Consider the following 22,955-nt stretch of genomic DNA (forward strand, 5'->3'; position numbering starts at 1 on the left):
TTCTCAGAAGTAAAAAAAAAAAAAAAAGCAGCGGGCAACAGCACTGTAAACAATAGTAAACTGGTGGGACTGGTGGTGCAAGCGAATATTGCAGAAAACAGAGATTTTTCGATGGAAAACTACTCCTGAGAGAGAGAGAGAGAGAGCTGTGCATGAAGTATGATTTTATCGTGGTGGAGGCAAAACAGCAAAAGTAACAGGGAATTCATGACAATGTATATGTGAAGCGTAGTTTGGATCTTCTTTTGCTGCTGCTTCAGAATCTAGCGCAAAAAAAGACGTAAACACAAAGAGCGGACCCGCCGACGCATCAGAATCAGTGAGCTGTCAGCTTTCAGCCTCGACGGCGTGTCCGTGTAGCTACGTGCCATGGGGTGAGAAAATCGACATCTCACTGACTCTGATGCGTCAGCGGGTCCGTGCTTTGTGTTTACGTATTTATGTGGAATCTGTGTACCTGCTCTGACTTACTGTTTTAGCTGTTTGGTGGTTGTCTAAATTTTGTGAGGTTTAACCTCAGATTCTGGCATTTCGGGCAAAATAAATTTATATTTAAAAATCGATTCAGGATTTTAATGAATCGATATCACGTTATCTAAGCTAGAATGGATTTTAATCTATAAATCAAAACCCACCCCTAGTAAAAACTGAGAAAAAGTATTTCCCTCTTACATTATTTATGTTATCACAATTGCAGAAAGTAACATCTGAAACCTTGTGTGGCATTTTATTATGTAATGTAGTTGTGTGCAGAACACTAACTTGTTTTGGTGTACCTACGTTCACATGTGACTGGCTGCCTGTTGCCATTTTAGCTGTAGAGACAGCGAGACAGGAAGCTGGATTTAAATGCAAGCATATCAGGAAAAAGTGAAGAAACGAGCGAAAACGTAAAATGAGCAGCAACTGGCTGCATTTCAATGACATTGGAGACTGCAAAGCAAAGTGCAGAATTTATAAAATTGAGAGCTGTCTAAAGTGATACCTCAGCCATTTTCCATTAAGGGTAAAAGACAAACGTGTCTAGGCCTTAAACCTCATGTGTGTTCTCCCTAGTAGTAGTTGTAAATGCATACAAATAAAGCTTTTATGAAAACACTGAATGAAAAATTGCTTCCTTGAAAAAAACTAAAATGACAGTTCAGTGTTGAATATTACATAAAATAAACTATATACAAAGTGTATTTGAATGACAGAGATGCAGAAATATGTGGATTTCCTCCAGAGCCATGGCTCAGTGTCTTAGACGCATTAACCAATAAACAATTAAATGACTGAGAAGTTAGTTTTTCACTTTCAACTATAGAAATTTGGGCTTTTTTGGTGACTAACAAAAACTGGACAGTCTGGACAATGAGCTACAATTTTACACATTTATTTCTTACAATTTAAGTCCAAAGAGTCGTAGTGACAGGTTTCCTTCTTTGTTACAGCAGGTTTTTCTTCATTATGTAGAAAAACAGTTAAATATGTAACAACTTTAGTTTCACTGGTCCGACCCACTAAAGATCAAAGTGGGCTGAATGTGGCCTACAATGTAAAATGAGTTTGACACCTCTGGTCTAAAGAGAGTATCGCAGGAGATGATACTGTATCGGCGGACCCGATACAGGCCGATACTCTATCAAATGCCCTCGGAAATACCTCAGGATAACATCAATAACACTGCAGGAGAGAGAAGCCTCTGCAAAACACACAAAATAAGTGTGCATGGCTTGTTTATTGTACTGAATAAAGTCAGTTGCTCTCAGGCTTGGTGTGTGTATATGTGTGAGTGTGTGCTCTCTGTTTTATTTGTCTTTGATTGGGGAATTAGGGCAACAATGAAGTGTGGGCCACCATTCTGGCTCTGATCTGGCTTCATGCTTTCAAGATGGATGCAAAGGACGAGTGGGAGCTTCTGGCTATGAAGGCTGCTTCATGGCTCCGTGCTCAGAATGGTAGTAACACGATAATAACAGAAAACGCTGTATATCCATGACACAAAGTTGAAATCAGCTAGTCTTGCACATTCATTCTTTTAATCCTTGTGTTTTGTGTTCTTAGCACCATGTGTGTCAGAGTGTGTGGAAGCTGGAAATGTCCTGTTGGGTTCCAGCGTGAAGAAAGAAGCTCTGGGACTCTGAGTTTTCTCAAAGAGCTAGTCATGCCAAATGCCTTTTGATTCAGTGTTGTGTCTTCTTCATTCACCTTTTTCACTGACTGTGTGTTTATACATCACTCTGCATTTAATCATCAGTTATCATTAATCTCTGGCTCTCTTCCATAGTGTGTCTTTTGTCCTGCTCCCTCCCCTCAGAAATAAGAGAGAAAGCACGCTCATGTACACGCTTAATGTGCCCTACACACTTGTGCCTTGGGAAACGTTTGTCTTTGTGATTAAGATGTGTATATTAGCAAGTAATTTATGTTTCATTTTCTGTACATTTCAGTTAGAAAAACGAGGAGAAGCCGTAAGAAAGGAAAAGGTTTAAAAAGGTCTTCAAAGTCAAGAAAAGCAAGCCTTGTATCTCTTCTATTTTGTTTGCTGGCTGTCTAGCTTCACATTGTTACGCAGCACGAGGCAACTGTTGTTGTGATTTGGAGTTATATAAACAAAACTGAATTAAATTGTACTGAATGATGTCTCCGCTGTTATATTTATTGTTAATGTTTCATTTTTATTTTGTTGCAATTGTTCTAAATGCTTTTTGAACTTAATCAAATTATTTTATTTGTATTTCCATTTGTGCCTTGAACTGAAAATTAAAAATTAAACTTGGTGCTTGGAAGATTAAGAATTTGGTCTTTGGTTTAACTCAGTCCTTCTGAGTAAAGATCTATAGCTTCAGTTCAAGAAAATGAATAATGATATACAGGAGTACAGTATCGAATTACACTGAAGAACTACCATGGTGCTTATTCCTTCATTCTTTATTAACGGGAAAACACATGCTCATGGACGTCAATATACAAAAAATATAAGATGTAAACTACCAGTCTGCATTTGTAGAAACAGGACAAGTCACATTAAAGCTTTACAATAAAAAGACACGTAACTAACACAAAACATCAGGGAAAAATAAGTTTATCAAAACATAAGTTCTGATAAGTAAACGTGAGCAAAGGCTGTAAATGTAAAACCTATACTTTAGCATAAAATATAATGCCTAAACATACCATTACAGACATATCTGAAACTGAACTGTAACTCTTAAACTCACTACTATCCGTAAAGCTTTTAATGTGGAAAGATAAAGTTGATAACTTAATTTCCTGTTAGTACATCTGTGAAGGCTCGCTCACTAAACGATCTCATTGGAGGGATGCAGCCTCTGTCGTCACCGGAGTAGAACTGCGTGCGCGTATTGTAGACACATAAGCTTGAACTTCACACACATACTACAGATCGGTGCTTATCGGACCCACAGATCCCTCTTTTCAAAGGTATGCTTTTCTCCAATTCACTTTAACTTTTCTTTAGACGTTTTAACCTGACGCACTTCATAAAAAACGCCGTAAGAAGTGTACTGACAGGAGCTGTATACAGATGCAGTCTGTATTTTCCTTTTTATTTACTGCCAGAATAATATCAAAACTTGTTCTGAGTCTAAAAAAAAAATCTCACCCAGGGCTGCTGCAGTAGGCGGTGAAACGTAACGAGTTTGGGTACCTCAAATTTCAGTGGCGAGAAACACAATTTGTTGTCTTTTCAAGCTAAATCACGATGCTGTGGCCCAGTCAAACACGTTAATGCAACAATACATATCACTTAGTAGCCAGATTTCCGAAACCTGGGTAAAAACTAAAGTGTTTCTTTCTAACCGCAACACAGACCTTATTTCTTAATCTTGTACAGCCAGAAGCTCTTAGAAAAATGCAGGTAGCCTTATGTTAAAAAAAAAAAAAAAGAAAGAAAGCACGGTGTGCATACACGTTCCTGTTCATAGCAAACAAAGTGAAGGATTCACCGAGATATGCAAACAGTTTCTTGAGCGTTTCTGTAAAAATAACAATCAATAAATTTATATCATTTGCAAAAATCTTCTCACCTGTACTTAACCTTTTGTTTTTTCTAACTCTTCAGCCTGTCAATTAGACATCATCCTGCTATATTTGTTGTTGTTGTCCCTGAAAAAACCTCTTTGTTACCACTATTATTCATTGTGCACTGCTTCTGTTCTGTGGTTTTACAAATGCAATAGTTTGACATCTAATAAAGAAACCATCCCCCCTCCAAGCTTTACATCAACTCCAGATGTATCTTTTTCTAAAATATAAAATTCAACTTATTGCAAATGGGGGGAAAAGTCAGAGATTATATGAATAATTAAGTAAAAAAATAAGCTAGATTAGACATCTACATTATTGTAAATTATCCATCTTGATATTTAGCACTTTTGATGATACGCAGTAACAGAAGTAAATCCTCTCTGATGTCCCAAAACTTCTATTTGTCCAGCATATAAGATGCCACAAAGCTGCTGCCATACACAAGATTTTATTACTGGGAATATAGTTACTCAAAGATGACAAACAGGGGAAAAAAGAGATGGAAGCCCTGACTAAAACAAACAAAGAGGAAGAAGTCCATGAATCAACCACACAATGTGCCATTTGATCCAGGCTTTTGTTCTGTAAAACTAGAATAACAGAAACCAAAACCAGGAGTACTGGTAACTCTCAACTCAACCTATACTTGATAAACCAAACTATTAAAGGAACAGAAAGATGAAACCGATGCTGATGGAGTTCAGGTAGATGGAGAGAAGGACCGAAACACCAGTTGGCGACCCCCTTGTTGTGCTGTCTTCAGGTTTATATTCATGCAGCAAGCCATGAGCGCCCACACTCAGCACTAAGAATAAATCAGAGATGTGAGAGAGCAGGTTAATGAAGGTGACAATAAAAACACAACAAGACGATGACCGGACCGATGCTCTCAGGCCACACATAACAGCGCCCCAAACTTAATGCATGACCTGATGTGTACAATCGTGAAACATTAGGTCTGCTCCTAAACAGGATGTCATTTCTAGCTTTGGACTTTATTTGGATTTAGGCTACAAATTAAGGTCTTACAGTCATCCTTACTTTTAATAAAAAATGTGGGAAAAGTAAAAAAAAATGTTTAAATTACAAGTGAAAGACATGAAATACATGCCTTCATTTTATCAGATTTAAACTACTCTAATTCTGTCTGCTAAAGTCACAGCCAAAAGTTTATCCCCTACTTACAGTTTATTTAAACTTCAGCTGCCAGATGCTGAAACAATTTATAGAGAAAAGGCTCTTGGATGCTTAATTGTTTTCTTTAAAACTTTGAAAAGCTTTTAAATCCTTATATTACGTAACTATTCCCTAGTTCTAGATTTAGATCTTAACTGTTCCTCAGTCAGATCCTCCTAACTGTCATTGTCATCTGTTATTTATTTGGCTTCTGGAGCCAAAATGAAAGCAACACTGAATTCTTTTATTTGGAGTAAATCTCTGTGGTGGTTGTCTCTTGCACAGGAACAATGATGAGAGCCTGTGGTCTGCTAACTGCGCGTAAGGAACCAGGTAAAAAGTTGATGAACATCCAAAATGAGCAGGAGACTAAACTAATTTTGAATTAAATTAAAAAAAAATGTGTTTGGATGTTTATGTTTTTCTTTTAGTTCCTCTGAAGAGCATTGAGGTGGAGCTGGAGGTGAGGGACCATGTGGCTACAGTGGTCTCCACTCTGAACTACGAGAATAAGGAGGACAAACCATTAGAGGCTGTTTTTATCTTCCCTCTGCCTGGAGATGCTGCTGTCTGTCATTTCAGTGCTGAGATCGGACAGACACAGATTGTAGCTAAGGTGAAGGAGAAACAGAAGGTGAGCTGGACAGTAAATATAACCTGATTATAAGTAAGATTTAAAATAACAATAAACACAGTGAATGTCACTGACATGTGTCACCTGTCCTTCAGGCTCGTGAGGAGTATGATGATGCTCTGAGCTCTGGTCAGCAGGCCTTCCTATTGGAGGAGAGTGATCAGAGTCCAGATATATTCTCTCTGAGTGTGGGCAGTCTGCCTCCAGGAGAGAGCGCCTCCATCAGGTTGGAGTACGTGACTGAGCTGGCTGTGCAGGCTGATGATGGTCTGAGGTTCTGTCTGCCTGCTGTGCTCAACCCTCGATATCAGCCTCAGGGTAGGAACACTTCAAAATACTTGGACCAGAAATGGTTAAACCATATTAGGTTTTGAACCAACCTCACAATACAGACAGAACACAATATATGGCAGAAAAAGCTTCAAAGTTCAACTTTATTTTCTCGAAGAAAAGATAAGACATAACACTGTGACTGTCAAATATATTTATCAGATTAGAAAAAATGTAAAAGACTTGTGCCAGCCTTGTACCTAATTTCCCTGAAAACTTTAATTGGACCAGATGTTTTTAGAAGCTTTAATATTTAATGCCTTATTGTTCACAGCATTTCTAACCTGATGTTGTGTACAGGTAGTGAAGGTGCAGGAGTCCAGGTGACTTCTGTTCCAGCCTCTCTGGTGCCCTACAGCCTGTCTTTTTCTGCCCGAGTGTCCTCTCCTCGTCCAATCTCTAAAGTAGAGTCCAACTGTTCCCTGGACCCTCTCCAGTACCTCAACACTGATCAAACCCAGGCCACGGTAGGTAGAGTGCTGATGTGTCTGCTCTGTACTTATTACTGAGAACTAAACATGAATGTGTTTGTGGTGTGCAGGTCAAGTTGGCTGCAGGACACAAGTTTGACAGAGATGTTGAACTGCTGATTTACTACAAAGACGCCCACCAGCCCACTGCTGTGGTGGAGGCAGGACAGGCCTCTGCTGAGCCGGGTGAGTGAAAATGAGTGAAGTAGCTTGTTTTCAAAGACAGATTTTTAATATCACCATTCTTTCACTCAGAAGTTAAATGTGTATGAAAAAAACACTGAAAAGCAAATTTATATAATTTTTTCTGTCTGTTATTTTTCAGGCTGTCTGATGGGTGATTCAGTGGTGATGGTGAGTCTGTACCCTGAGTTCCCCCAGTCTGTGATGTCTTCATTGGCTTCATGTGGAGAGTTTGTGTTCTTAATGGATCGATCTAGAAGTATGAGTAATACTCGCAACAGCAGTGCCAGGGTATCCATAATATACTTACTCATAAACTCTTTAGTTTTATAGTGTTCCTCTCACACAGTGGGCTCATAATTTCTTCTTTCTTTCCTGAAGGATACTCTGCTGCTCCTGTTGAAGAGCTTACCAATGGGCTGCTATTTCAATATTTACAGTTTTGGGTCCAGATATGAACACATATTCCCGTGAGTCTCTCTCAGCCCAACAAAGGTCCTTTTGTCCTTGACATGAAATACATACATGCATGTTTGTATTGGTATTTGTGTGATGGCAGTAAGAGTGTGGAGTACAGCCAGCAGACCATGGAGGAGGCTCTAAAGACAGTTGAGCAGATGGAGGCTAATCTTGGAGGAACGGAGATCCTGCAGCCCCTCAAACATATTTACAGCCAGCCCTGCATTCCCAGTCAGCCTAGACAGGTAACACACCAGGTTAGGTTCAAACTTTCAGAGGGAGCTCAGCTCCCAAACATAATTTCATCCATACAGTTTCTTGTGATTAATATTAATGAAATATGCTTTTGCAAATGTCATCAACTGTTTTCAGATTTGCAAACTTCAATTCAGTTTAATAACATTACAATGTTACCTTCAAAAGCAGCCTAACTGGTACGATGATCTATTCAGAGTGAATAAACAGAGATTTCTATCTAATCCACCCGTTGAAGCAAACTGGTAATAGAGTTGTTTTATATTAATTCATACAAACCCTCCCTTTATGATGCAGACTCAGCATTATATACCCCAATTTCACGAGTGGAGAATAGATTTGTATTCCCTTACATGAATGTAATGACAGCCATCCTGTTCACCGTGTTTAGATTGGTATGAATCCTGTAAAATGGACCCTTGTGCACCTCTTCCACCTCCGGCTGGAGCAGCTTCCCCACGTGGCTCCTCCACTGCTCTCGGCTGAGCAGTTTGTGGACACAGTAGTTGCTCTGTGGCACTCCTCCACAGGGAAGATGTGAGCGCAGGCACCGCGCTGGGCACTAGCCGCTCCCGCCCGAGGACTGGGCATGGGTGTGGCGGCAGGCTGCATCTTGGCTGGTCGCACCCTGCTGCTTGCCTGCCGCTGGGGAACCTGGTGGGGGTGGCGGTGGTGTCGGTCAGAACTGGATTAGCGCTGCCAGATTTGCAATCCTTTGTGTGCTGCAGTCAATCCAGTACCGGAGTTCTTTCTGCTTACCCTTCCAGGGTTTTGGCACCACTGTGGCAAGAATGAGGCATGACGCGACCACGATTCTGCATTCTGAAACATCTTACTTTATTAAACGGTTGCCGTTTGTACAACTCGGGTCAGCTTCCCAGCTGCCAGCCACACGTACACAACAACAATACAACAGGACTTCACACCACTCTTAAGCTGGCCAGGCGTGATTGCGATGACACGCAGATGTGTCCACCTTCGCTGCTGTGGCACCGCCAGCCACGCCCTGCCACAGTGCTCTGATGGAAATTTCCTTGAGCACCCCCAAAAAGAGTCCAAACTCAACTATGTAACACACACACACACACACACACACACACAGTATGTTTGACTTCAGAAGACATTTCACTAACTTGAAAAAACTGAATAATAGTTGAATAGAATGATAGAATGATATAAACATGTTGTACATATGTCTCTTAGCTCTGTGACATTATCATACTACCCTTCTTCCATCTTCTTAAGTACCATATTTTGAGTTCATATTAACCATACATTGTTCTTTGCACATTACCATAAAAACATTTGTGTTTCTGAACTCTAACTCAGCTCTCAGAACAAGCTGTGTGTTTGTGGGTCTGATGTTATGTCCTTTTGTGCCAACTCTCCTCTCTAGCTGTTTGTCTTTACTGATGGAGAGGTGGGGAACACCAAAGAAGTGATAGATCTGGTGAAGAAGAACTCAGATTCTCACAGGTGAAACCACAAAAACACAAGTACGTCTACACAGTTTGAGAATGCCCAACATGTCCTCTGTGTACTTGAAGAAAACTGTTGTATTGCAGGTGTTTCTCTTTTGGGATTGGGGAAGGGGCCAGCTCTGCTCTCATCAATGGGATGGCCAAAGAAGGAGGAGGTCACGCTCAGTTCATCACAGGGACTGACAGGATGCAAGCAAAAGTAAGACATTAAACACAATTAGAAGTCAAGTTAAACATCGCAGCAGCAGCAGCAGATACATATTTGAGATCTGACCTGCAGTGAGTAAAATCTCTGTTCCAGCTGTTTGTGTATATTTGGAGAGTTTTTCATTATTTTTCAGGCGATGCAGTCGCTGCGATTTGCTCTGCAGCCGGTTGTGGTCGACATCTCAGTCACATGGGATTTACCAAAGGAAGTGTCTGTCACTGTCCTCTCTCCACCAATCACAGCACTTTTCCAGGGTCAGAGGTCACTGATTTATGCCCAGCTCACTGGACAGGTAGGAGCAGCAGCCTCTCATGTTGTTGTTTAGATATTTGATGACAGTAAATAACGTGACTTCTAACACTGTGATTTTGTGTCAGAGTTCAGAGGCAGCAGAGGGCTGTGTGACGCTGAAGTACAGCCTGGCAGGTCATCCCTCTGAGAACCAGCTGCACTTCAGTCTCAGACCTGCAGAGGACACTGGGTAAAACTGAGTTTTGTTATAAACAGCACTGTTCTGTGGATCGTGACCTTAGACTTAAAGTTAAAGAAGCATATGATACTATCCAGTTAATCCCTCCCATGTTCTATTTCTAACCTCTTTTACTTGACCTTGACGATCACGTCAACAGGGTTAGGTGATTAAATAAATAACTTATAAATTCTAATTTTATTTGTTCCATACACAGTACAACATGTAGTGAAATACTTGTGTTCGAGCTGCGGACAGGCTGCAGACGTAGCCGCTCCATTCCCGGGCTTTGTTTTAACATGGAGGTCTAGCCAGGACCCTTATTGGATACCGGGTGACAATGGAACTTAAGACTCCCGCTCCAAAGGTGTGTAGTCTTACCACTACACTATTCAGCTGCATAGCGGAAATGTTAAGGACTTGGGGAAAAGAAAAGAGTCTTGTGCTGAGAATCGGAGCAGCCTTACACTCGTCTCTCCTTAACATCATGACACCGGATGTTCGCTGAGTTGGAACTACAATATCCAGAAGATAGCCTAGAAAACAAGCATCTTACTTCACGACAATGTGCTTTGACACCATTGTTTTATAGAGATCATATAAACAGGAACAGACTGTGAAAAATCATCACTTGATTACAAAAGCTGGATTTTTGAAGAGGAAGGCTCAGATTAACAAATGTCTGCACCAGCTGAAAGCCTTGTTTTGACACAAAAAATCTGCTGAAACTGAGGCTCAGTGTCAGTTTTGTGAGTGAAAGTTGTGAAAAACAGTATTTTGCGACTGGCTTCAAAGCATATGCAGTTGTAGAAGAATGTTTAAATGAGTCAAGTAAATGTTACCTAAATTACACACAAAATCTAATGCAGAAAAATAGTTTCACATCTGTTGCGGCTGTAATAGTTGGTGCTAGGAGAGTCTATTTTCAGGAGTTATCAGAACTAGTGTGTAATTGGGACTTTGCATAGATGCTTAAAGCTCTTATTGCAGTGCCAAAACTTTGTCTCTGTCCTAAAACTCTTCCCTCTGTCCTCACGCTGACTGTTTAGAGGTGAACCCCACTTATTGTTCCACTTATTGCTGTGCCATTAGCAAATGTTGTTGCGCAACTGTGTTTATTATGTTTGTTTCCAAGAATGGTTGGATGGTCCTCACAGTGAATTATGGGAGAGCATTTTCTCCTCCCTTTCTGTAAAGGATGGTCCAGTGTATCCTTTGCTCAAAGAAACAATAAAAGAAGCATTGAAGCGCCTTTCCTTAGTATTTAGAGAACTGAGCAGCTCTTAATATGGTCGCTTTGCAGATATTTCAGTCATGTCTCTCAGTTAAGAAGCAAAATTAACTTTTGGAACGTACCTATTGCCTCAGTCTCTTTTTGTCCTTTGTCAGAACATCAGCTCACTTTCCCTTCCTGTCTCCCAGCTCCAGTGCTTCCTACTGTTAGTATTAGTTCCCAGTTTAGATTTCGGTAGTTTATAGCTTTCTGTTTCCTGTTGTACTTTATGTTCCACATTTCATCAGTTTCACCTTCAGCTTAATAAAAGGTTCGCATGTCGAATTTAGGTCCTAATAGAGGCCTCCTGTCCATACACTGCCCAGTGCAACTAGTGGAAAATAATTATATCGCATTATCTCTTTTCACTTGAAATGCTACCATGAGCTTCTGTTTACTCTGTTTCCTCAGCGCTCTGCTGTCTCTGAGATAATGTTTCCTCTTTTTAAATGTGTTAATGTGACCTTACCTTGACTCAACTTATAGGTGTACCTGCAGTTTACTAGACATTACTAGACATGATATTTACGTTTTTTTTTTAACTTTGTTAATATTTAATGTGCTTTATGTATATTGTAGGCAACCTTACATTGTGATAATAGAAAATATTAATTTCATATTCAGTTTGTAACAAACACCAAAATGATATGAATATTAAATTATTGTCATGACTGTGAATTATTTTGGCCTAAATATTATGTATATTCTGACAGCCTAAACTCTGATAACAGAAATATTGGAAAGTTTAAGAAGAAGCAAGTGTTCACCTTTAATGTGAAGACTTGCTCCTAGTGGAAGAGATTTCCACTAGGAGATTTTCTCTTGGTGTGAGCATTTGTCACCATTCATGTTATCACTATGATTCTTATATGACGTAGTGGGTTTATCTCCATCTATGTTTGACCTTAAAGAGCATACAATATAATAAAAACAGAGAAGTCACCGGTAAACAGCTGTAGTAAAAATATGTCCGTACTTCTTTACAGATTAACAGTCCACAAGTTGGGTGCTCAGACTCTGATTCGTTCCCTGGAGGAGGGAGAAGACAGAGGATGGCAAGACACAAAAGTGAAGGAGAAGGTGGTGCAGCTCAGTGTCCAATCGGGTATAAGCAGTTCACTGACTGCCTTCATTGCTGTCTTCAACAACAATGGCGAGGCGATTCAAGGACCTCTTCTGCACAAAAATATTTCAAAACACGGTGAGTTTTTAAAAGCAAGAACTAAAACTTTCACCCACAACTCTGAAGATCAAAATTACGGTGCATGAATAAAGGGAGTGCAATGATTAAAAAATTGTTTTATAAGATGATTTGAAAACAAGCTCATTAAACTAAAAACCAAAATATTAAGGGAAAAAAGGCCATTGGTCAACACTGACAGTGTACCAAATAAAGGATGGTCAGCCAGAGGTCTATATGCTGTGGGGCCCATTCAGGAGGCAGCTGAATGGAATGGAGTGCAGAGAGGGCAGACTGAACAAGGGACTAAATAGATGAATGAAAAACATATAAAACAGCAATGACATCCAAATGTCATTCCGACTGGTGACGTGTAGTCGGATGGTGACAAAGACAGAGAGGGTAATCAGAACGGACACGATTGGACTGCCAGAAACTACGTTGGAATCTCACAGGCAAATGGGAACCATCAAGAGGCCTCTAGAAGAGACCGAGGGTAAGGCAAGTCCTGAGGAGTATGCTAAATGAGAAGAGCAAGATCTGGGCATCAACACCTGCAAGAAAGCTCCTTATCATGCATGTGGTTTCAGCCCAAGTCCAGCATCCTGAAACTTTTCGCCAAGCGAAAGGAAGCGGGCCAAGGACTGGTGAGTGTCAGAACCACTATCCAGGATAAAATTTAAAAAAAAGAGCCATGAGCATATCAGGAAGATGACCACAACTGATCACGTACTTAGGGAATACTCCAGGCAGCAGAAACCTGAGAAAGAAAAGGAGGAAAAAGAGGCACCATCATGGAAGTATAGGTCCATGCAGGGCAAGCACCACTGACAGATAGAAGAAGTGACTGATATCGAGAAATCCGACCAGTGGCTGGACAAAACTGAACTGAAAGACTAATCATGGCAACAAAAGATCCATAATGGCTGAAGTCTACCACACCAGGCAAGACCCCAGGTGTAGGTTATGCAAAGTTGCCCCTGAGACCTTCCAGCACGTAATTGCAGGGTTCAAGATGCTAGCAGGCGGGGCATACAAGGAAGACCATAACCAAGTTGCCGGCATAGTATAGAGGAATATCTGCGCCGAGTATGGCCTGGAAGTTGAGTTCAAAATGGGACACGCCCCATAGGGTGGTTGAGAGAGACCAGACTAAGATCCTGTGGGACCAGATGCAGATAGACAAACTCACAGAAATATAAATTAACACAATACTGTCCACGTTATGCAAAAAGAATTTGTCACGATATAAACAGGCAATAGAGCAACAATCCTCACACTCTCTGTGATCCGGGACCTTCTAATTACTCAAATTATAAAATTTTGAAAAACATCAGTTGTTTGATGCTAAATGTTTTACTGACATAATTTTAGTTAATGTATTTTATTTTGCATTACGCATATTTTATGTCAATAGGACATTTATTTTAGAAATTCTCATATAGGAACTATGAGATGCGCGCCCATTTTGAAGCATGAGCATGGCAAGTTGAAGCAGGAGAGGCCAATTTAAGTCCGGGAATGTTAAAGTGTTCTTAAAAGTATCTGTACAGTGCTCATTTCAGCCTCTAAACATGGGTCAGCCCGCAAGGTATATTTTATGTTATATAGATCATTTTATATCTCTATTGTACCTGTTTTACTATCTCATTGAATGTTATGTTTTTTTTTAGTTTGATGGTAGCATAGTTTGTGATCAAGGTGATGCTGTAACAATATCAACCCAAGATTGTACAACTCATTAAAGTCAAGTTTACTGCCATCAGTAAAAAGAACTCTTTATTGACTTTAAGAAGAGGTGATATCCAAACATCCTTAAAAGATCCAATGGACCTGATCTATGAAAATATTAACCACTAACTAGCCTGTAAACACTGAATAAACCAATAATTCTGTTGCAAAGTTAACATGATTACAACTGAAATATGACAACATGTTTTTATACATTGTTTCTATAAATTTTGTGATATTTTAAATATTGTTAAATGGCACTTATTAAATCACGGTGTGAAAAAAGCCCCACTTTGTTGACATTTTAACCAGCTTCATATTATTAGTACATTTTACAACCGATTGTTATGATTGATGGTATGATGTTTAACTATGTGTTTACCGTCCATCTTTAGGATCTAAAAATGCCTTCTTTTCTTGCCACAGATTACATTGATTGCACTCTGAGTCCTTACCAGGATTATGAAGGTAAGCAAGAAGCTAAATACAACAGATATTGTTTCTCTAAATTTTTGATATTTTAAATATTACTGAAGAACTCGTACCTTTGGTTATGAATCTTTGTGCATAAAACACAGTGATTCATAACACTTGGAACATTTTTATAAATCCATTTTAAACTGTTGTCAAGATTAAGTTTTAAATTTCTTTATAATTTCTTTACCTCCCCTCTCCTTTAGATCTCCAAGAGGGTTCCCTTCTTACCATGGGTTACATGTATGCTGATCAGGAATCTTATGGCAAGCTAAGTTTTGTTTGTTTTTTATTTCTCTAAATACTGGTAAACACCGAACAAACCAACATTTCTGTGTCACAGTAACTGCTGAACTCATTTGCAACATTAATGAAAAGAATTGTTCCTTTATGTTTTTGTGATACTTTAAATCTTACTGAAAGTTGCACCGTTGTAATGAGTTATAAATCACAGTGTGTGAAAAGAAAAACATTTTTGACATTTTGAACATTTTAACAAGCTTATTATTGTAAATACATTTTAAACTGATTGCTGTGATTCATATGAGGCTTAGCGTAATGTCTTTAACTTCTCGCTTTTGGATCTGAAAATGCCTTTCTTAATTGCAACAGATTACGTTGGTTGCACCCTGAATCCTTATCAGAATTGTGAAGGTAAGTAAATGGCTAATTATAGCACAACATTCTTAAATAGATTTTTTTATAAATAGAATAACTGCCTGTAAACACTGACCAAACCAATATTCCTGTGGGACAGTCGGTATTTAACTTGTTTGCAGCTTTATTGTGAAAAGCTGTTCCTCTAAATGACGGTAATATTACTGAAGAACCTGCTGCCTTGTAATGGCATATGAATCACTGTATAAAAAAATAACAAAAATAATCACACTATTTTGACATTTTAATAACCTTTTAATTATAAGAACATGCTAAACTGATCATTGCCATTGGTGGTACAAAATTTAGTTGTAATGTCGTCACTTCTCCCTTTGTTTTGTGCCTGAAAAAACCTTCTTTAGTTACTGCAGATTACAGTCGTTTCATTCTAAAGTGTTCTTGGACTACTTCTACAAGGGAGTCATAGATAGATTGATAGATAACTCATAACATTATTACTACCTGCCTAATATTGTGTTGGTCCCCCATTTCCTTTAAAACAGTCCTGACAGTCCAGTTCCTGGATGGTATACTGTGGTATCTGGTCTTACATCCCAGTCTAGGGGAACAGAACCACAACATTAGGGTTAACCCCCAAAGTGGAGTTTTTTTGCTTCCAAAACTAACAGTGCTAACTCTGGGGTGAACAAAGGCTAAAATAATACACAAAACAAGCTATTCCAAAAGAAGGTGCTACCTAAACCCTGCATGAAACAAAAGCCAAATAAAAGACAACCACTACCCTAACTCCCTAATTTAATGAACAAGAGAATAGGTAAGGAAAACAATTAGGCAGTTCATCCCTTCTGCTTTTACAACACTGTATACAAAACTTAACGGTTCTCTGAAGACACACGCAAAAATTTGTCACAGAGGGTTTGGACGGGTCTATGCCGTTATTTTTGTGCCACTATTCTGAGCACACGTAAAAAAAATTTGCAAGTACAAGTGTTGCATTTTGAGGAGAAATTTATTTTGAGCGAAGAAAAGCTAAATTTGAGCGAACAAAATTCTTCTTCTTTGCTATTATCCATATACACACACAATAACAGCCCCTCTCGTTCGATTTATAAAGACACCACATATTTGCAAAAGTGTTCTAATGTTTTCGGAGATGCCTGTTGCCCACCAGCTGACTGCACAGCTGGACTGGCCATCAGCCGATAGTGATTTTTTGTTTTTATGTTTGTTTGTTTTTGTAACGGTATAAACTATGAAGGAGTTGGATTTGCAAAGTGGTCATGATGGACTCTGGACTCAGGGCTCCATATCCTGCTGAATGAGACTGTAGTCATTGGAATTTCTTTTTTTTTCTTGCCTTGATTGATCTGATCTATTACTTAAAAATAAAAATAAAAATAAAAAGCTGTATGAGAAAGAACAACACATGATTTTCTATAAAAGAAAAAAATAACTGCCTGGAAACACATGAACAAATAAATACTATTTAACTTGTTTGGGACTTTATTGTAAAAAAACAAACAACCCCAAAACCCCACTGTTCCTCTACATTTTTGTGATATTTTAAATATTACTGAAGAACATACACACTTGGGATGAGTTATGAACATTTGACATTTTTAACATTTTTATTATAAATACATTTTAAACTGATTTTCATGATTCATTATTTGTTATGTCTTCCCCTCACCTCTTTTATATATCTCAAAGAACCTTCCTTTCTTGCCATAGGTTACATGGATGCTGATCAGGAATCTGGTGGTAGGCAAAAACCTAACCTTTTTGTTGATTTGTTTTGGTTTGTTTTTCTTGTCTAAATGCTGGTAAACACTGAACAAACCAACATTTTTTGTGATACAAATACTGTTTAACTCATTTGCAATTTACATGTAAAATGTTGCCCCTATAAACCTTTGTGACACATTAAATCCTGTGGAAAAAGTTGCACTGTTGTAAGGAGTTATAAATTACAGCGTGTTAAAATGATCACATTTTATTTTTACAATTTTGAACATTTAACAAGCTTATTTATTCTAAGTATAAGTTTTAAATGGATTGTTGCGATTCATGGCATGAAGCTTGGCTTAATTTCTTTGCCTTCTTTGTTTTCCACAGATTACATGAATTGCGCTCTGCCTCTTGATCAGGATTATGAAGGTGAGCAAAAATTCTAAATAAAACAGAAACACAGATGTGTGTTTATGTTCTATAATTAGAGTGACTGCCTGTAAACATTGAACAAAACATTTCTGTGGCACAGTTACTGTTTAACTTTTTTGCAACTTTAACGTGAAAAGTTAATTCTTTAAGTTTTTGTGATATTTTAAATCCTGCTAAAGAAATTCTGCCTTTGAAAAGAGTCATGAAACAGTGTAAATGTTATTATACCGTAGTATAGTATTATAGTTATTAAGTTGAAGTCTTGAAGACACAAAGGATTGTGGCATTATGATGACTGTTTAAAAAAACAGTTTGTTTACCTTGCTTATCTCAATCAGAAGACATGCCCTATGCTAAAGTTAAATTTAAAAGCTAAATGCTATAGAAACAGTGTTTCTTTATGAATACATGGCTGTAAACACTGAAATAACTACCACATTTTTGTGGAACAGTTGACATTTACCTTTTCCTTTGTAGTCATAACAATTTGCCCATGTTAAGTAGTACTTACTGTGAATCATTTTATTACCATAGTAAACGTGTGTTTAGTAGTTTCATTTCTCAATTCCCATGTCAGAAACAGTTACTATTTGTTTTAAAACCTTGAAGTGACAAAGTGTTTTTAGTTTTGTGACACATCTTTTAAAAAAGAAAAGAAAAACGGAACAAAGAAAAAAATAACCTTTCCAAAGAAATTGTCCTACATTACCAAGTTACAAACCATTGCACTGGGTGACAGTTTACTTAGTTAAGGCCCCCACATTAAGTGGAATCAGAGGGCTTTTATTTGCCTTGTTTTAGACAGGCATTGTTGCTCATGGTCATGGATGTGGATTTCTGTTTATTGTGGAGGAATAAACTTAATCAAATGTTCATCATATTAAAGGAAGCTCGTATCAAAACACTAAAATTCGATGTAGTATGCATTTAATAACAGTAAATTGATCTATACCAAGGTGTTGTTTATCTGCTCTCTCACCAGCTTGTAACTACAAACCTAGAAATAAGTCTGACAGCAAGACAGGGGTATTTACTCAGATGAAGAAGATACTAAGTGACTTTTGGAAATCTTGTAAGACGGTGGCTGATGGTGCTCTAAAATCTGTGTCCGAAGGTAATGCTAGATGTAAGTAGATAAATCCAAAAAACTATCAGCTTCCATCATTTGCAGAATGCCAGACATTTGTAGTTGGCTCATCACATGTATGTGTAGTGTGTGCTAGTGGATTAGGAAAAAGAAAATAATAATGTGAAAATATAGTCAACAAAAACTTGAATGAGGCATATAAATATATTACAAATGTTTCAAAGTTTATGGTGGTTTATGGATTGCTTTATATTGTAGACTTTTTATGTCGTCACATGTAGAATAATTATAATCAGGTCCAGCTTTTGTTTCATCTTTGGTTTTTCAGCTGCTGTGCCCGAGCAGCAAACCAGAGATCCTTTGCTGCAGTTAGTCTCCCTCCAGGAGGCAACTGGCAAGTGGTTGCTTGATCCAGCTCTGCCTACTGCACTGGGAAAGACCAACGAGGAGGTGGAGAAGTCAAAGCCAGTATTGGTGGGTTGCTGTCAATTTAAATCATTACATAAAGTGCTAATGTCAGATTTCACAGTATGAAACCTAATTAAAAATTTTCATATATAACACAAAGTTTTTGGGTGCCGTCATGGAAGGGACTGTACCTGGAGGCACTGTGAGAGGAGTGATTGGGGGGAATGGCCTGTTTGCTCTAAATCAGAATGATGTTTTGTTATTGGACTTCTGTACTAGGTACAGGTTGGTCAACCAAATAATATGTTTAAGTGTAAGGTTGTTTGTAAGTGTACTTTGTGCCAGAGCAAAAGGTCAGTGGTTGATTTTGTTTTTGTATCTGATTAGAGGCACTATGTCTTGCACACTTTGGTGGAGAGCAATGCTGTCAACTGACCGCCTAATGGTGAGTCAGACTAGATGGCAGGGAGGACTGCTAAACAGTCCTAGAAAACCTAAATGGGTAAAGAGGGAGGTTTTGGACCTCCCACGGGATGCAAGAGTAGTGAGAGAGGCTGTAAAGGTTAAGGAGTAGGCTTTCTAGACTGGGTTGGCCCAGGGATACTCCCGAAGCAGGTATTGTGGGGCCAAATGGGGTTGTGGCTTCAACAGTTGAACAGAACTTCAAGCAAAAACCTGGGTGTGTGATGAGTTCAGAGAAGCTATGGAGGAGGGCTTTTGGCAGGCATCAAAGAAGGTCTGTCAAGCTATCTGGGTACTCAGGAGGGAAAAGCTGGGTTTGGCCTAAGCCATGTTTAGTTGGGGAGGAGAACTGCTGTCCCGTGGAGGAAAAGGCATGTTGAGGAACTCTAAAACCCAAGCAAAACGTTCCATATGAAGGAGGGAGAGCCTGAACACTTGGGGTAAGTCTCACCAGTTACACTTGCAGACGGTCACCAGGATTGTTGAGAAGCAGGCAGGAAGGGTTACTTGTATGCGTTTTTAATGTTTCATCTGGGACAGTGCCTGTGGAGTGGCAGTCCAGGGTGGTGGTTCTCATTTTATTATTATTATTATTATAATAAATTATTGGGGTATTACGCTGCTTAGCCTCCCAAGGAAAGCTTAATTCAGGGTATTTTGAAAAGATGTTCCGGCCAATCATTGAACAGGAGGAGGAGCAGGAGGGTTGCCTGTTGTTTTCGATCCTATTCTTAAATTTCAAGAAGGACATCTGCTTTGGGAATCTCAGAATAACATCTGTTTTTTTTGCAAATGACATATATATATATATATATATATATATATATATATATCAACCAACATGATCTGTTGCAATTAAGTGATATATGTGGTTCTGTATGCTTCACTGGAGCATGACCTTCTGTGTTACATTAGCACAAATCTATTCCATTCAGCCACTGATACTTATGACTTCTCATATCCCATGCTTGTTATTTCCTTTTTTTGAATAAAGTAATGATTAGCAACACAATCTGTCTTGTCTTCCCTCTATCATTTGCCATGGGCCAGCTTGTGACAGTATCCACTGGAGCAATTTGTCACAGTTTGAAATGGTTGGTATGAAAGTCAGTACCTCCAAGTCTGAAGCCATGATTCTTTGTTGGAAAGTGGTGGAATGTTTCCTGGATTCTTGTGGTTTAGAGAAATGTGAGCCAAAACATGAATCTTTCAATTATCCAGTCCATTTACATCCCAGCCCTCACCTATGATCATGAAATATGTGTAATGACCATAGAATATGGTCATGACTGCAAGCGGCTGAATTAAGTTTGCTCCGTAGGGCTCAGTCTTATAGATAGGGTGAGAAGCTCTGACATGTAGAAAAATCTTGAAGTAGAACCGCTGCTCCTCCATCTCAGACAGAGCAGGTCAAGGTAATTTAGCCCTCTGTTAGGATGCTTCCTGGGTGCCTTCCTTTGTGAATATTTAGAGCATGACCAAAAGGGAAGAGACCCCGGGAATCTGCTGGAGAAATTATATTCCTTGTCTGGTCCTGGAATGCACTTGGATCTCCCAGAAGGAATATGGAAAATATATGGATTAGTCTGCTGCCACTATGGCCTACTTCAGATGAGCATAACATAATATATGGATGCAACTATAACATAAACAAATTACATTGAAGTCAGCAAATGGAGCAAAAAATATTTATTATCAGTCAAAAAACTCTTATGAAAGTATTTCAGTGCCTTCTTTCAGATTATTTATGTTTTCAAAGTGGTAGAAAACAAGATCATAATCACTGGGTAGCATTTTCCATGTGAAGGATTGTGTTCTGTCTATATCATTTGATTTTGTTTGATTTGGTGAATTAGGCCAACAAGGACATTTGGGCTACCATTCTGGCTCTGATCTGGCTTCATGGTTTAAAGATGGATTCAAAGAATGAGTGGGATCTTCTGGCTATGAAGGCTGCCTCATGGCTCCGTGCTCAGAATGGTAGTAAAAAGTATGAAAGTGCTAAAGTGCTTTTTAACACTGGTTGATGCTACACTCAGCTGTCTTTCTTTGTTTTGTGTTTTCAGCACCATGGGTGACAGAGTGTGTGGAAGCTGCGAATTTACTGTTGGGTTGCAGCGTGACGAAAGAAGCTTTGGGACTCTGAGGGATTTCTTATAAACCCTTTTCCAGTAGTACCTACTTGGGTTGGGTCGGCACGGCTCAACTCTGTTTTTAGCCTTTTCCATTAGGTGATAGTATCTGGTAGTGGATAGTTTTTTAGTACCTCCTCAGCCGGGGTTCCAAGCGATCCATGCAAGTAGAATGTGACATCAACAGACTGCGTGCCACAAATTGATTGGTCAGTGGTGTCACTCGATGAATCATGAGAGCGTCTACTTAATGACTAACTAACTAAACCGTCATTTTTGAAACCTAGCAACAAGGGAAATGTCTACACTAAAGACAACACCGTGATCACTGACTCTGCCAAAAAGCCACAGACTGAGCAACAGGTATACCACTACCTTTGTTGTGGCGTTCGTGTCACACAAAAATGATATTACAGAACATTTGGCGGAATTGCTATAATAACCCCATGCACATTGGGTCTTATTCGATTTAATGAAAAAGAAGTTGAGCTGAGTCATGCTGCATCGAGTCATGGCGAACCCGAGTAGATGCTACTGGAAAAAGGGCTTTGAAGTGGCTTCACCTTCAAATCTACTTAGAATATACTGCCTTTGATTCAGTGTTGTCCAGTGGCAATGATCACAGTCATGCCTGCTTACTTGATGGACGATTGTTGTTTGCCACTGATTTTAGTATATCACCTTTGTGATTCATTTTAATACTTTGGTTCAAAAATGTTGTGCAGTGAAAGGGACACTCCAAAACAAACAACAAACACATCTCCCACTACTGTCCAAGTTGCAGCATTTTTTTAATTCGTTAGTCAGTTATTAGTTATCGGTGCAAAATCTCCACGTACTGACAAGTACTGTAATTCTATGAATACATTGAGCAGTTAAACAAGAGAAACTGTATGCAGGTGGATTATGGCAGTTCTGTTTTTACAATAATAAAAATCAATAATCAGCAAGTAAAACCTTGATTTGTGACTTTTGTTTTATTTCATTATTTATTTTTTAAATCCTGTCTGGCAGCTTTGCAATCAGAATTGTGATCTGAATGCATTTTCGCTTTATTTTTTAATAACATTAAACTTTTAGATATATGCTAGGGCCACTGAAGGCAGAAAAATTAAACGGGAAAGCTGTGCGTGTGTGTGTCAGTTATTTCTTGTGCAGTGGTTTTATGCACTGGTTTATCTGGTAGGTATTAAATATTATAAATATTTAAATACACCAAATATTTAATTAATTTGTTTTCTACCTGCTGTACCTAAGAAGCCACCCACAGGCCCTTTGCTGACATTAATCTCCCTCCAGCAGGCGTCTGGCTGCTTTTTGCTTGATGCGCCTCTGGCTACTGTACTGAGTAAGACCAGCAAGGAGGTGGAGAAATCAGTGCCTGGAAAGGTGACTTGTTCATCTTAAATAATAACATAAACTGATAATTTGAGATATTGTGAAAATAATAATAATAATGATAATATAGCAAAATTTGAACACAAACACATGATGTATATACATGTATGGAACAACCGGACAACAATATTATGTGTGTGTTATAATTTGTTTTAATTATATAATTAGAATTGTTATATATTTGTATTGTAAATTGGTATTTGACAATTGTGTTTACCATTGTAAACAAATAAACAGATAAATCAGAATTGTTATCATAACATTGAGAAAGTAAAGACTGTAGCAGCTCTTTCAGAAAGACTGTCCCTTTTTTTCTCTCCCACTTTCTGGTGATG

At 38.7% G+C, this 22,955-nt stretch overlaps 2 protein-coding genes across 2 annotated transcripts in view; both read left to right on the forward strand.

The window, feature by feature from the left end:
- LOC106097973 (von Willebrand factor A domain-containing protein 5A) overlaps window positions 1-2,706 on the forward strand; it is a 34,431-nt gene extending 31,725 nt beyond the window's left edge. Inside the window, exons 30-31 of the mRNA XM_019367365.2 lie at window positions 1,817-1,940; window positions 2,047-2,706. Of these exons, the coding sequence (XP_019222910.1) occupies window positions 1,817-1,940; window positions 2,047-2,126 (204 nt within the window). The 3' untranslated portion in view covers window positions 2,127-2,706. The remainder of the gene's footprint in view (window positions 1-1,816; window positions 1,941-2,046) is intronic.
- A 569-nt stretch (window positions 2,707-3,275) lies between these two features.
- Window positions 3,276-22,178, forward strand: LOC100703789 (von Willebrand factor A domain-containing protein 5A). Its single transcript, XM_019367368.2, has 23 exons — window positions 3,276-3,426; window positions 5,494-5,541; window positions 5,640-5,842; window positions 5,938-6,160; window positions 6,473-6,639; window positions 6,714-6,828; window positions 6,968-7,116; window positions 7,207-7,295; window positions 7,385-7,529; window positions 8,936-9,015; window positions 9,105-9,219; window positions 9,362-9,520; window positions 9,606-9,709; window positions 11,957-12,171; window positions 14,308-14,349; window positions 14,562-14,621; window positions 14,968-15,009; window positions 16,684-16,734; window positions 17,089-17,130; window positions 18,116-18,259; window positions 18,549-18,694; window positions 20,947-21,070; window positions 21,157-22,178. Exons 2-23 carry the CDS (start codon window positions 5,499-5,501, stop codon window positions 21,234-21,236), a joined length of 2,538 nt encoding a protein of 845 aa, XP_019222913.1. The 5' UTR covers window positions 3,276-3,426; window positions 5,494-5,498; the 3' UTR covers window positions 21,237-22,178.
- The last annotated feature ends 777 nt before the right edge of the window (window positions 22,179-22,955 follow it).

Source organism: Oreochromis niloticus, linkage group LG14 (assembly GCF_001858045.2).
Source record: "Oreochromis niloticus isolate F11D_XX linkage group LG14, O_niloticus_UMD_NMBU, whole genome shotgun sequence".
In the NCBI taxonomy this organism is placed as follows: domain Eukaryota; kingdom Metazoa; phylum Chordata; class Actinopteri; order Cichliformes; family Cichlidae; genus Oreochromis; species Oreochromis niloticus.